The sequence below is a fragment of the Exophiala viscosa genome (assembly GCF_022695815.1).
Source record: "Exophiala viscosa unplaced genomic scaffold EDD37scaffold_1, whole genome shotgun sequence".
Lineage (NCBI taxonomy): Eukaryota > Fungi > Ascomycota > Eurotiomycetes > Chaetothyriales > Herpotrichiellaceae > Exophiala > Exophiala viscosa.
The window spans coordinates 4,895,268-4,909,132 of record NW_026944353.1 but is presented as its reverse complement, the minus strand read 5'-3'; the positions used below and the strand labels follow the sequence as shown (position 1 = coordinate 4,909,132).

Genomic DNA, 13,865 nt, shown 5'->3' with positions numbered 1-13,865 from the left:
GCGATAAAGGCCGAAACGGACAAGGCTGGCGCCAAGGGGACCACTTTTAAGGGGCCTTTGAGACATGGCGGCCGACGATTACAAGTGCAAGATTGCTGTTGATGATAAGAAGGTCCGTATCACCGACATCGACAAGAAAAGACGCCTCTGGATCTCCGGAGTACCCTGATTCCATGTTGATATGCACATGCTTTGTGCCTGGTGGGATTCATACTGCCAAGAGCGTCAAAGATGAGCCGAAAAACAGGGCGTAAGTGTGGCTTTCAAGGAAACACCTAAAGGTTAATGCTACGGGAGGCACTTCCAAGGCCAACACGAATGTAAAAGGCAACAAACGAAGTCTTGGGGAATGGAATCGAATTCGGCTATCTATAGCCATGGTGGTCCCCAGTACGCCAACCCACGACTATCCTCGTCGTCGCTCAGCCCGGAATTCTCTCTCATATGCTGCCAGACCAGGGCAGCCCTATCGGCCCCCTGGTCGGCATCGGCATCGCTGCCATGTTCCTAACTGGTCGCCTTTCGCGGCGAGAGCTTCTTGATCACGCCTCTCGCCCGATGGCGGAGAGAGCGAACACCCGGCACGACGCGATCGCCCGCAAGGGCCTTGCTGTAGAAGTCTTCCAGACTTCCAAGGTCTGGATTGTCTGCGGCCGACACGAAAGCAACACGGAAGTCCTCGATCAACTTCAAGGCGTCAGTGGGTGGGATCGAGGGGCCCTTCTGGCCAGCCACACGTTCAATAGTGACCATGTCAACAGCGTCAACGCCGGGGTCAAGAGCACGCACGACAGCGGTGGCGAGGGGGGCGTCCAGGGACAGATCGTCGCTGGAATTGATGATGCTTTCTGGTCCTCGAGCTCGTGCCTTACCACGTTTTGCAGCTTGGAAGGCAGTTTCGATTCGGGTATTCTCAAATGTCTTGATCGTGCACGAAGCCCTCGTCTCCAACAATGTGGCTTCGGGCAGGAAGTTGTGTCTGTACTTGATGATTGCCGAGACGACAACTGGTTCGTCGTGCTTGTTATTGTCCATTTTAAGGACATCAAGAAAATGATCGATCAGGACCGCCGAGGTCGATTTCTCGAGATTGCCGTTGCGCGAACGAAGCGACGTGGACAGGCGTGAAGCCAAACTGTCCTCTCTGATACCAATTCGGACGACGATGGCGCAACAGTCTCCCGTATTGAGCATGGCATATCTCTGGGCACCCATCTCGCCTAGCTTAATGCCAGGGCCCGATATCTCGGTCCCAATCTTAATGTCGAGCAAGGTTCCTGGGTAGTTTTGCATTGGTTGATATCCCTCAGTTGCTATGAGAGGATTTTGCTTTAGAGCTGTGATGTTGAAGATCGCGTAAGCCGTAGCCCTGTACTTTGGACCATCCTCGTGTGCTTTGAAAGCTTGAGAGTCGACCGTTATAGCCGTCAGGAGCGGAATCCGCGCAAGATCAATACTCGTCACGCCTCTTCTAATGGCGGACCTCTCAGAAGCTGAGATGGATGGCGGTCGTTCGTGGAGAGAAGGGGGTGGAGCATAGAGTGGATTCGTGTTTCGGGCGTTATGATATTGACGGCCAGACGGCAGACTGAACACGCTGGTAGGTGAAGTTGCACTGGTCGCGGCGCTTGAATTGCTGACCTGACTGAGTCGGCCAGAACGTGCATGATGCTGGTTAGGTGTTCCCTGGTAGGCGTTGCTAGGTTCACCAGTTTCGACAGAACCAGAGGCTAGGATGCTGTTGAGAGACGCGACGTTTGGAAAACCGTTTCTGTTGGTGTGAGATGGAGACGGAGAATCACCGACTGGCAGATTTTCATCATGAGGATTTCCATTTGTGAGGTTGTCGTTGGATGCCATGACTTTCGAAAAGACGCGCCGAAAAATGCCTCGACTTGGGTTTGAGTGTAAGGGAAGCCGAGCAGCGGGAGAACGTCGAGACTTCCTTCGTAGTGCTGGTGATTGTGCAAAATGTCTTGACCGGTCAGGATAGTCAGTGGATGTTCTGTTACTTGCTGTCCTGCGGATCTTGTAGCGATTTGCACGTAGATGAGCGACGGAAGATGAGCAGGAGCGTGAGGTCGATGACTGTCCACAACTGTTAGCCTCAATCTTGATAAAAGCAGTCTTGGTCCATACCTTGTCTTCGTCGTCGATGGGAAATCTTCTTGGTACAGGGTTGAGATTGGCGTGCTGGCTTGAGGGACGGGCTGAAAGGGAGGTGCAACCGTAGGAAGACGAGTCTTGGTCAGAATCCGTGTGCGAGCGAGAGAGAGTTTCCTTTGCCCAGAGTGAGGATAAAGAACCCGAGATGGAACGAAGTGAGAAGCGTCGACTCTTTGCCGTTGTAATTTGGGAAGATTGACTCGTGCTGTCGTCGCTCCAATTTGAGTTCATCACTCTCAGCGCCCTCGGCGTCGCGTCAGGATCGTGGTCTGCCATATGTCTCTAGACAACTTGCCTCTTGGCGAGAAAGCAACCACAGCGAGTTCTTGTGTTTCTGCAAATACTCTGACAGTGTCGACAAGCACCAGGAGGTCATGTATCCAAAGTCTCGTCTTCCAATGTCTTTTTGCAGTCCTGATGAAGCCGTGCCTGTCCTTTTTCCAACCTGATACAACTGTCCTTGGTCAAAGCCGGTCAGGAGTCGATAACACAACGATGTTGCAGTCTATTCGGACACCAACCGACGACGCTTGTTGCTGGAACTCGTACACAACTGTACCAAACGAGGGCCACAAAGTGTGGAAGTGGTTCGAACCGGATCAGAAGCAAGAGCCAACCAGCCAAAGTGGACTGCTGTCGACAGCAAGTGAACCGTCCCAGATGGTTTCAGTGTTGACTGGTTGTTCCCAAAGCTAGCACAGGATAGACGTCCAGGGAGGATCGAGTGATACAGGTCTCGTCGAAGCCAACGGTCCAAAAGGAGACGATTCCAAGAGAAGCAATGATTGTATGATACTCGACAGGAATCTCTGCTGCTGGTATGGTCAGGAGTTTTGACAAACTGAAACGTTCATACAGGGTGTACAGAATGCGTGCTCTAGGCGAGACAAAGCAAGTGTGGCATATTCTGCTGGGTAGAGGTATGCATCGAAAAGGAAGAACAAGAATGTTGAACAGCTGAAGTTGTCAATCATTCGGTCGCTGGGAGCAGCGTCTCAACGTTCCTGCCCTGGCTCATGTCGACATCGGCAGGAGCGTCTCGAACAAAGGGTTGCTGAGCAGGCGAAACTCTCGAGATGGAAGCAGCGAGCCCGCCGAGCTCATCTTCCACGAGGTCTGTGGATTCTGCTTTGGCCGGCTGAGCAAAAGTGCGCACATCTTTCCCATCATGTCGGTATAGGTTTGTCATAAGTCAAAATGTCTTTCCTCAACTCCTCGAAGCGCTCGACATCGACCTTCGAGAAGCGGATCTGTCGATTACCGCTGGCAACCATGGCTTGTCGAGCATCCGACTTTGTCATGTCCGCAAATGCTTGTCCAGCACGACCACCACTAGCACTGCCGAAAAGTGTGCCTTCACTCACGCTGGTCTCGATACCATTCGTCACTCGCGACTCCCACACACCGTCCCATTTCCACTCACTTGGACGTTTCGGTGAAGCTGGAACGCCGTCATTTCCTACAGGCATCGAATCTTTGAGGCGACCATCTCCCTTTCCAAGACCTCGATACGCGAGCCATGCATGCCATGCGCTTGGATCACCTGCAGCCTCCAAGGGCATATCATCCAGGAGGGTTTCGTTCTCAAACGCCGTTTTTATATATGATAACATTCGGAGCATGAGATCTTTGCGATCCTCAGCATGTGATCGTGTTCGTACATCTTCGCTCGTCTTCACGTGGTCATCGGCTGACGCACCAGGCTTGGGACTGTTCACATCATCTCGCCGACTTGATGTGGTGTTATCGGCCTTGTCGATTGCAAGACCTCGACCACGAAACCAACGAGGAAACCCATGACGCAGGGAAAACGCGCCGGGCGGGAGTCGATCTTGATCAGCAGCGCTTATAGTATTAGACGCATCGACAACGCTGGCCGCGAAGGTGTATGTTGTCAAGGGTACAACTAAAGGATGAAAGATATCGCTTGAAAAGGTAACAAGAGGAGGGTCGTCAGGGTACGAGTCCGGAAATGCGATCTCGAAGCGAAGGACAGCTCCAGCATATGGGCCTGGAAATCTGAAGTCAGCACATATTCCCCAGGATATTGTAAGGCATTACCTTCTCGAACGAAAAGGACGCCGGACCAGAGTGAAGGGTCGCCAGGAGTGAGCGAAAGATAAACACCCTCAGGACAGCTCTCTCTAAGGAACGAACTTGCACAAAGTCAGCGTCGTACACAAGACATGGTCGCTGCCTCTCACAAGTCTATCACAAGCTGTTGTCGACGGAATGATGGAAGTAAAGGAGGGGACATTATTGTTGTTGACAAGTAAATATGCGGTTCAGAGGAAGATCAAAGAGTGGAGTTGAGAACCCCACGAAACCGCCGAGAGAGTTGACAGGTTTGGAGGGCAAAGCCGCGCCTAAGGGACCCTGTCAGCCGCATCTGCTGGGAAAACAGGGCGCGGCCGCGCCCCTGGGCTCTGATCGCGCGATTGGTCAAAGAGGATCCCTCGCCGACTAAGCGACGGGAGCAATTGTCGATTAAGGGCTATCAAACATTGAACGTTGTCTGATACGTCTGTATCCAGCACAAAACTGGACGGACGTCATGAAATAAAGGGGTATCTATGCAGGAAACAACCGCTTTCTGAACGTCTGCATAGAATGCATGACCAAACACCACTCAACTGGCTTTGCGTCGATTCTGTGCGACGGCATCAATACCGTCGTTCACACCACCTATGATGCCTTCGACAACCCAAGACCCAGCGCCTGTGCAGGCACTTCCAAGCCGGCCATCTTTGAAGCGCATCAAGGCGTTTTGCACTTCGAGACCGCGCTCTCCAAGTGCAGATGTGAAGTCCAGACCATTTATGAGTACCCTTTCGGTGACTTGATGTTGTCGTTCAAACTGCAGTATGCGGTTGAGGAAGGCCATAATGATGGGAAGAATCAGGAATATGCCCGCAATGATCCAACACACCGCTCGAGCAACCCCTTGTCGAAGTAGACTCGGCGGCCGCTCGGCTTGCACTTCTTGTACTGGTGGCGGTTGATAGATGAGCTGGGGTGACATGCTCGCACGTAACGAATCCACCTCGAGAGGTGTCAATCTCGGAGGCAGAGCCATGTGCATGTATCGCAACGCATCAATATGCATGCTTCGAAGAGCATTCGCGTCTCCGCCTTGTTCAGCCTGGGTTTTGGCAGTCACCCACAGCCTTATTCCTGTTGCGGCAATATCCCAATCCACGCTGGTACTCGTTTCAGGCCCCTGAATCATTTTGAGGCTCAGTTCTTTTGAGGGAAGAAGTTCCTCAGGAGTATTCGGTCTGATCATGGGTGTGCTTGCACCACTCGAGGGGACGGTCGCAGCGAAGCCGTAAGACTCGTTCGGTTTAGGGACCTCGATGCATGAAAGAGTGTATGCCTTCTTCCGAGAGTTCGAACGTTGAAGACCCGAGACTTTTGCACGTTGGCGAAAAGAGCCCAACACTGGGATCCGCGACCGAACGAGGGATGGGATCATTGTGTAGAGGCTCGACGTGGTGAATTCCTCGCAATTCATGCCGGAGGAACTCATGAAGCCCGCTTCATCAACTAGGTTGGCCATTGTGGGAGTGTTCCTCGTGTCGGTGTTTGTGACGATGCCTGGGGCTGCAACAATCGCAAATGATAAGTATAGTAGGGTTAGATGTACCGAGGGTAGCGAGTCGAATCAAAGGGAGTAGGAATGGTCAAATTGGACGGTAGTATGCACTCTGGACGTGAAGCGGAGGGGACGTTGTTATCAGCAGATTCGACGGTGCACCCACGGGGTCTCTTTCACATGCACAACGGTTCTGTCATGCACGACATAAAACCCACCAGACAGGCGGCCGACGGCGATCATGTTGTGTGGTTAAGATTAATTTAGTCTGCACGGGCTCTGTTTGTTGAGTGAGAGTGGGATGCACAGTGCACATGATGGAGCAATGTCCAGGGGGGGCAGATGCCAGTGTTTTGATTTTCACATGCCATTTGTGCCTGTTGGTTATTGGACTACACAGTACAGTGGTTCTCGGTATCCTTCGGGCTTGGAAGATCGGAGCCCGGGTGAGACTGGGTACGGAGTAGAAAGGGCACTTTGGGAGACAAGGAGACTTGCATGTGTGCATAGCAAGATTATGGAGCATGAGTTCGCGTTTCGGTCGATTCTTGCATGTGACAATTTGTGTGAACAGGTTGTACTCCCAACGTCGGAGCCTTGTCGGATGCGGATCATGTTTTCACCGCGACGCTCACCCTGCTCTCATAGCATTACTGAAACCTCCTTGATGGTCTAATTGGGAAGATGAATCAACTGTGTCACAGACAGGGCGTGGGCGGGTTGATGACCACTATGGGCCGAGTCACGAGCAGGGCGCACTCCTCACCAAAGTCCTCGTGACAAGGTATGCTACAGGAAAAGGATGGACAGCCCATAAGATTTGTGCTCTCGGTGGAATATTTGATTAGTACTGCATCATTTCATTAGGCAAGCTCCCTGACGTTGTCTCAATCCTGCGCCCTGTGCCTGATCAGTGCCAATCCCATGACACATATAACGCCTTTTAGATCTCTCATATGTGCATGCATATAGAGGCCTCCTTGCCCCAGCACTGACATGTTGTTGATATATCACTTCACTCTTTTCTCTCCTGTTTTTGGTTCAGTGGAACTGGGCCATATATCCATTCAACTGGCTCAGATCCTGTTCAGTCATAAGGTTGTCCTCGGGCTGCTTCTGCTGCGTCGGCAGACCCGTGTTCATTCCCATCCCCATATCCATGGCAGGCGCCATGCTATACGAGCCATAAAGCGAGTCTACAGTGGGTATACTCGACGAGTACGGCGCCGATGTACCAACAGCTGCGGGTGCACCTCCCATGACACCGCCTGTCTGATCATCGGCGCCCATATCGAAGTTCAAGTCGTCCACCATCCCCAAATCGAGTCCGCTGAAGTCGATACTGTCAAAGTCAAAGTCCATGTTCTGGTCAAAGGTCGTGGCTGTGGCAGAAGCAGGCATGCTGCTATAGTCTGCGGTCATGGCGGGAGTGGAGTCATGAGACATGCTCTTCCTCTGCATCGTGGGCGTGGTGGCTTTGGCTTTCAGACCACCCTTGATCACATACGGTGCCATGATGGGTACTTCGGCCAGGTTCTGAGCGACTATCGTTGGCGGGGCGTCCAGGCCATGTTGGTATTTGAATGTGTCCAGCCATTGCTGATTGTCGGCGCAGGTCCAATTCCAGGGGTCGTTGTCCTCGTATATGATCACGCGGGCCTGGTCCTGGAGATCTTTGTCCGAGGGGATCCTGCCTGCGGCCTTTTGCTGCGATGCAAACTTGGTCAGTTCTTGCTCCAGTCGACCCCAGCAGTTGGAGTCTTTGGTGATTTGGTCGGGTTCGCTACTCTCGGCAGAGGTGCCATTGGTCAGACCTGCGTCGGTACCGGCTGAGGGTGTTGTCTGTGCCGCCCTGGCCACGTATGGCTCCATGGTCATCCTCTCGTGTCCGATCAGGTATGGGGGTATGGCATTTTCAACCAATCTCTCCACGTATGGCTCGAAGCCCCAGCCGTTCGCCCACATGCTCATGTCGGCACCATTGCGGAAGTGGGCAGCCAAGTGATCTGCCCGCTGCTGCCAGGTAGTGAACTTGGACGGACAGAATCCGCAAGATGACTTGAGTTCATTGGTTGTGCTCTTCCATGTGTTCATGTGGGACTGCACCTTGGCATTGTGCATCAGCTTGAGATGCTGGCTCAGGTGATCCTTCCGATAGAAGGTACGTTCTTGCATGGTTTTCTCTTGACAAGCAGTGAAGTTGTGTGATTCTAAATGATCGGTACTGGGATTGGATTCCCTGCAAAATACGCACATTTCTGTGCCAGTGAGAGCATCAATCGCTGTTCCGCCATTAGGACAGCATGTCCATCGCTCAAGAGCCAAGTGCAACGACTTCTCATGACGCTGCCAGTCGTATTTGGCCGGGAACGAGTCTGTGCAGAATGTGCACTGGAATATCCTTGCACTTCGAGACTTGGTTTGTTGCGTGGTGGTTCGTTGGGTCATGGGTGCCCTTCGGCGCCGTCGTCGGTCCTGCGACGAAGCGAATGACGCCTTGGACCGATTCGACCTTGAGGAGGCAAAAGTCATGTCGCTGTTACTGGAATCTTTGGTTCCGAAACTGCTCACGGAAGGTGCCCGGAACATAGAGAATGAAGAATCCTCCTCGCTTGAAGCTTTCCTTGAACTAGCTCTTGAGCCACCCCGGGAGCCACCCCGGGAACCACCCCTTGAGCCATGCAGACTCGAGACAGAGGGATTGCGCACTGGGAGAGGTGTGGCTGTCACGGCTTTGGCGATAGCAGTCATGGAAGCAGGTTCATTTTCTGGTGGCGAAGCCTTCCATCTGTCTAGAGGGTTCAGGTGAGCGACATCGGGGTTATCGAGTGTTTGAGTCGGGATGTCGATTGCACCAAGCATGGGTGAAGATGGTCCCGAAGAGGGCCTGACTTTGCCTCTTCTCCGTGCATTGGCCAGCCAATTCGAAATCTGACTGCGCTTGAGGCCGGTGATTTGCTTGAGTTCGTCCTTCTCTCGTTCATTGGGGTATGGATGATCAGCGTGCTCGGACAGCCACTGCTTCAGGATTTTGACAGCATCTCTTGGGAAGCGAGCACCCGTCTTGCGGCCTCGCCCTTCTTCCATTGATCTCATGGTCTTTCGCTTTTCAGTATTGGTGTATTCATCGACTTGGTGGTCCTCAGAGATACCAGGAAAGGTGTTGACGAATCCCTTGGGAACTATAGGATGGACAAAGCTGCATTCTCGGTACAATGAGATGCAGCAGGTGCAACCCGTAACGAGGGAACCTCTTGTAGCCAGGAAGCAATCCAATCCCATCCTGGCACAGAGGTCGCAGGCCTGTTTGGAACGAAACATGGGGTAGTCGAGGCCGGCATCTGAGGTGTGTGGGATTGCCTCGATTTCAATATTGTTGATTAACTTCACCATGACGGTTCCTGGTTCAGCAGGGCGTGCCGCTGGGAGCAGATAGGATTTTTCGAAAAAGAGCGACTCATAGCAGTCATTGGCGTCATCCTGGTTGGTCTCGCCGTTCAAGGAGCAGCAGTCATCGATATCCAGATTGGGGATGACATTGGAAGCATCCTCAAAATTGAAGTACTCCATTTTGTCGACTCGATTCCCAATGTTCCAGTCCCAATACAATGGGACAAGAAGTGGACGGTGAGGAGCACTGGAGAGGGAGACTCCCTGTGATATTATTATTCAGCCTGTCGTTCCCCGTCGGAAAGAACGTGATGTACCCGAAGTCGGTTGGATTGTATGACTCCTCAGGCGCCCCAGAACTGTATGGGGGGGGGGAGCATGTCAGAATGCACGCCCTTCCAACGACATTGTCATGGGTTTCGGGGGCATTAGTGGGCATGGGTGGACATTTCCGAGCACGCTAGGAGTTCCAGGGCCACTCACGAGTGACAGCTGGGGCGCTCGGGGACTCGTGGCAACTTCCAGAACACTGCTCATTGCAGGGCCCGGTGCTAACTGTTCCAATGCTACCTATCACACTAATTAGCTGCTTGATTTGACTCTGAAACGCGGTGTTTTATCAGAGATCTGCTAGAAATATTCTTCAAACGAGCGACTTGCTTACCTCCACGCATGGACGGTCAGCAATACAGGAGATACAACACCACACAATGTGACAATCTGTCGTCAGGTTGGTTTTGATTTGGCAGGCACAAGCGGCATATGCATGCTGACAAACCCCTTCCGTCCTTTTGCATATTTTCCACGTCAGCATCTCTAGCTTGCCAAAGTGTCATCACAACATGTTGCGAAAGCCATGGTTGCAAGGCTCTGCGTATGAGTGCACACTGGAATCATAAACATTAATGAAATGGCTAGTCTGTCTGTCCCTGGGCCTTGCTTTCCTCAAGATCCTGCTGCACAGTGAGTCATTGAGGGTGCGCTCACGTGACTACTTGGGTTCATGTTGAGGACGTAACTGCCTTTCACTTTCAGCCTGATTGAGCACTCAAGATGCACTCTCCACCCTGCTGCGCAGGTGCTGCCATGTCTTTACATAGGTGTCTGCAAAAGCACCATGAAGGACCTACCTCATGTGCAAACTTACAGACCGTTGTGAATTCCACAGAGATTTATTCCGTACACCAGGCTTCGATGTCTCGACGAACTTGGGTACTAATTGTGATATACCCTCTAGGCATCTACACAGCCTCACCCAGCCTCACCTAACGACCTCGCCTGCCACAGCGGAACACGCATGCAAGATGTTTCATCAGATTCTCTCGATTCATGGCACCTGTTGCGTTTCTTATTTAGCAGGTTCTCCTCAACCTTTGTCACGTTCGCCATACCACGATGCGCCTTCTAAGGGTTGACGATCACGGTGAGCTGAGTGCTCCCAGGTACATCTCTGGGGATGCCCCACCCTACGCAATACTTTCACATACTTGGGGCGAACAGGAGGTTACCCTTAACGACCTCACCAATGGATCCAGTAAGACTATGACTGGCTATACCAAGATTCAACTCTGTTTGGAACAAGCTAAAAAAGACGGGCTACAGTATGTCTGGGTGGATACATGCTGTATCGACAAGTCAAGTAGCGCTGAGCTTCAAGAGGCTATCAACAGCATGTTTCGATGGTATCAGCACGCATCCATCTGCTACGTGTACTTGGAAGATGTGTTGGGTCGTAACCGCCTTCACAACTCAGCTGAGCTGTATTGGGAATCTACTCTTCGGCAAAGCAGATGGTTCACTCGAAGTTGGACATTGCAAGAACTTATCGCTCCTCCTGTGGTTGAGTTCTTTTCCCGGGACTTTGAACCGCTTGGAGACAGGAGGTCGCTAGAAGCAATAATTCACGAGATTACGGCCATTCCTATTCAGGTCCTTCGTGGAACGTCCGTCTTTGAGTACAGTACCGAGGAAAGATTGTCATGGGCAGCGAAGCGGCAGAGTACACGCACAGAGGACGGAGCTTATTCACTACTCGGTATATTCAATACCTTCATGCCTCTCATTTATGGCGAAGGGCAGTCGAATGCGTTCGCAAGACTCCGCCGGAAGATCAGCAAATCAAGCAGATATGAGTCCGGCGAAGCAGAGAATGTCTACGTTACTGACTCACAGTTCGAGCGTGTTCAACCTGGAGAGCAAATATCCACTGCTCAATCCTTGACCTACTTTCCACTTACGGGCTTCAGTTTCCGTATCTTTGTTCTCGAAGCAGGCGGATACGGAGACAACATCAGAGGTCACCTGAAAAGATGCAGTCTTGTAGCGCCTCCTGAGTACTACGCGTTGAGTTATGTCTGGGGTCAAGAGCCACCGATTCACCAAGTCACTGTCAACGGGCAGATGATGAAGTTAAAGCCAAATCTATATCATGCGCTCTTAAGGATAAGGCCTCGGACAAATCCGATCAGTATCTGGGTAGACTCCATTTGTATCGATCAATCAAATGTCCTGGAAAGGAATGAGCAAGTCAAACAGATGGCAACAATCTATCGCAGGGCCAGTAGTGTTCTGGTTTGGCTGGGCGAGGAGGATTCAACAAGCAAGGTCGCCCTGCAATTCGTTTCTCAGATCACTTCAAGCAAGTTTCGATGGAACGACAGTTGGTGGCATCACCACGGTTTTACTGCGTTGCTCCAGCTTTTGGAAAGGTCTTGGTTTCGGCGAGTCTGGGTCCTCCAGGAGGCTGCATTTTCAACGAACTCTATGATTCGTTGTGGTGACCGTGAAGCACATATGGACCACTTTACTCTGGCGATCGACCTGATTCGAGCCGAACTCAGCACTATACAACCCTTTCCCACCAGGTTAGCGAACACGGTGCCTGTGACAGCCCTGGCGGATTTTCATAACTCACCCGCTGTCAGATTACTGCAGACCATCGAAGATGCATTTATCAAGTCCACGAAGGGAGATGTTACAGATCGAAAGATGTCCTTAGAGACACTTGTGGATCTGAGCACTTACAGCGTGACGACCGATCAGCGGGATGCAATATATGCTTTGTTGAATCTGGCTAGTGACATCTTCTCATTGTCACAGTCAGGTGAAGGCGGCTTCATAACTCCTGACTACGGTAAAGATGTCCTGGATGTTTTTGTGGATTTTGTTTGGCATTGCTGTCGTTACTCAGGGTCGATTGACATTGTTTGTCGCCCTTGGGCCCCAATATCTTCTGATATGCCACATTCTCTCGGTCACGACCGACGCCTTGGTCATATTTCATGTTCATGCCCTTCATGGATAGCGTCCAGAGACAACCTGCCGTTCGGAAATCCTTCTTTGCGACAGGATCAACGAGTACATGGCAGTCCGCTCGTCGGCGGAAGTCAAAAGCGACGGTATAATGCTCATTTTGGATATAAACCTTACGTCTCGATCGGAAGGGACGAGGATGGCAAGTGTAATGGATCACTCCACGCTAAAGGCATAATCATTGGCGAAATCGCTGAGAGATCACCAAGAATGGCAAATGCTATTATTACGAAAGAGTGTCTGAGAATACTTGGGACTACCTACCTTCGACCTCACTCGGGACTGATCGACCTCCAAGATACCATCTGGCGCACCTTGTGTGCAGACCGTGACGAGAAAGGTGAACCTGCGCCACGATTCTACCGTATTGCGATGCTCCATTTGTTGCAGATCAGCAGTGTGGGTCGTGACTCCGGAAATCCCACTGACCTCTTCGATCGTATCTCTAGTATTGACACAGAAGAACTCTTGGTGACCGAAGCACCAAACTTCGTGAAAACATTCCTCACAGTCATTCGGGACGTTATCTGGAATCGTCGAACCTTCCGCTCAATGGTGGACGACAACTACGAGACGCCACTGGTTGGGCTCGCTCCACAACACGCAACAGTCGGTGACCAAATTTGCATCTTGTATGGATGCAGCGTACCAGTTGTTCTTCGAAAATTGGCAGTCTCTGACGACAAGGCTTGCTGGCGGTTGATTGGCGATGCATACGTGCACGGAATAATGGACGGAGAAGCTATTCGTGATGTATTCTCTGACACCCTCAAAGCTAAAGAGCAGGACTTCGAAATCCGATGACCCCTCCAGGAGTAGAGGCGCATAGGCTGGCTTCCCATGATTGGAATAACGAAATAAGGCTGTGCACCCCTAATGTTCCACAAAGTCAGGTGACCATGCCAGGCATGCATGAAGGTTCGGCCTTTCTCGGTCGCTTTATACGTTCGTCGTAATCGTGAGCAGTAGAGTCGATATGATCAGTCATTTACCTACTCGCTAAGGAACACCCGAGGACGTGGGCACTGGGGCAAACACAGCTATAACTCGACATTATGGCAACAAGCAAGGCCACTGTGCCAGGTCTCCTTTGTCGCTGTACACAATGGCGCGGTTTCGATACTGATCTGGAGAGCCACTTCTGCTCTGGGCAGCCCAGCATCATGGAGGACGATAGGCAGGCCGTATCAATGAGCAGCAGGAAATAAAGAACAGCCGAAGATGATCATGTCTGAACACGAAGAACGGCTACGATCCAAGGCTTACACCTAGCACATCTGCATTATTAAAGGCTACAAGTGGTATCGCATTTTGGCAAACTCATCCGGATCACTCGCCGGAGTATTGCCTGGTCTGCTGCCCCATATCCACTTCAACCTATCTAGTCGCCAATACGAGGCTG

The 13,865-nt window shown here is 51.6% G+C and overlaps 5 protein-coding genes across 5 annotated transcripts; 1 reads left to right on the top strand and 4 right to left on the bottom strand.

Moving 5' to 3' along the window:
- Positions 1-202: 202 nt before the first annotated feature.
- On the bottom strand, positions 203-2,887 carry EDD37DRAFT_100423 (uncharacterized protein). The gene is made up of 2 exons (XM_062809088.1): positions 2,140-2,887; positions 203-2,088 (listed from the first exon to the last, which is right to left on the bottom strand). Exons 1-2 carry the CDS (start codon positions 2,440-2,442, stop codon positions 508-510), a joined length of 1,884 nt encoding a protein of 627 aa, XP_062676216.1. The 5' UTR covers positions 2,443-2,887; the 3' UTR covers positions 203-507.
- EDD37DRAFT_100275 (ubiquitin-conjugating enzyme E2) lies at positions 2,888-4,609 on the bottom strand. The gene is made up of 3 exons (XM_062809085.1): positions 4,371-4,609; positions 4,228-4,322; positions 2,888-4,177 (listed from the first exon to the last, which is right to left on the bottom strand). The coding sequence occupies exons 1-3, from the start codon at positions 4,421-4,423 to the stop codon at positions 3,333-3,335; spliced, it is 993 nt and encodes a 330-aa protein (XP_062676215.1). The 5' UTR covers positions 4,424-4,609; the 3' UTR covers positions 2,888-3,332.
- Positions 4,610-5,893, bottom strand: EDD37DRAFT_100274 (uncharacterized protein). The gene has a single exon (XM_062809084.1). The coding sequence runs from the start codon at positions 5,723-5,725 to the stop codon at positions 4,796-4,798; it is 930 nt and encodes a 309-aa protein (XP_062676214.1). The 5' UTR covers positions 5,726-5,893; the 3' UTR covers positions 4,610-4,795.
- Positions 5,894-6,620: 727 nt separating this feature from the next.
- EDD37DRAFT_100287 (uncharacterized protein) lies at positions 6,621-9,447 on the bottom strand. The gene has a single exon (XM_062809087.1). It carries the CDS (start codon positions 9,329-9,331, stop codon positions 6,803-6,805), a length of 2,529 nt encoding a protein of 842 aa, XP_062676213.1. The 5' UTR covers positions 9,332-9,447; the 3' UTR covers positions 6,621-6,802.
- Positions 9,448-10,546: 1,099 nt separating this feature from the next.
- On the top strand, positions 10,547-11,372 carry EDD37DRAFT_655845 (heterokaryon incompatibility; the record flags this gene model as incomplete). The annotated part of the gene is made up of 2 exons (XM_062818788.1): positions 10,547-11,283; positions 11,324-11,372. 2 exons carry the CDS (start codon positions 10,547-10,549, stop codon positions 11,370-11,372), a joined length of 786 nt encoding a protein of 261 aa, XP_062676212.1.
- Between the last annotated feature and the right edge of the window lie 2,493 nt (positions 11,373-13,865).

What these genes read in the sequence shown, in the direction of transcription:
- EDD37DRAFT_100423 (XM_062809088.1), bottom strand. Translation starts at nt 2,442, where the DNA reads ATGGCAGACCACGATCCTGACGCGACGCCGAGGGCGCTGAGAGTGATG. An exon ending in CCATCGACGACGAAGACAAG is followed by an intron (nt 2,089 to 2,139) that starts GTATGGACCAAG and finishes AGTTGTGGACAG; the next exon opens with TCATCGACCTCACGCTCCTG.
- EDD37DRAFT_100274 (XM_062809084.1), bottom strand. Translation starts at nt 5,725, where the DNA reads ATGGCCAACCTAGTTGATGAAGCGGGCTTCATGAGTTCCTCCGGCATG.
- EDD37DRAFT_100275 (XM_062809085.1), bottom strand. Translation starts at nt 4,423, where the DNA reads ATGTCCCCTCCTTTACTTCCATCATTCCGTCGACAACAGCTTGTGATA. An exon ending in CAACAGCTTGTGATAGACTT is followed by an intron (nt 4,323 to 4,370) that starts GTGAGAGGCAGC and finishes ACTTTGTGCAAG; the next exon opens with TTCGTTCCTTAGAGAGAGCT. An exon ending in CGTCCTTTTCGTTCGAGAAG is followed by an intron (nt 4,178 to 4,227) that starts GTAATGCCTTAC and finishes TCAGATTTCCAG; the next exon opens with GCCCATATGCTGGAGCTGTC.
- EDD37DRAFT_100287 (XM_062809087.1), bottom strand. Translation starts at nt 9,331, where the DNA reads ATGGAGTACTTCAATTTTGAGGATGCTTCCAATGTCATCCCCAATCTG.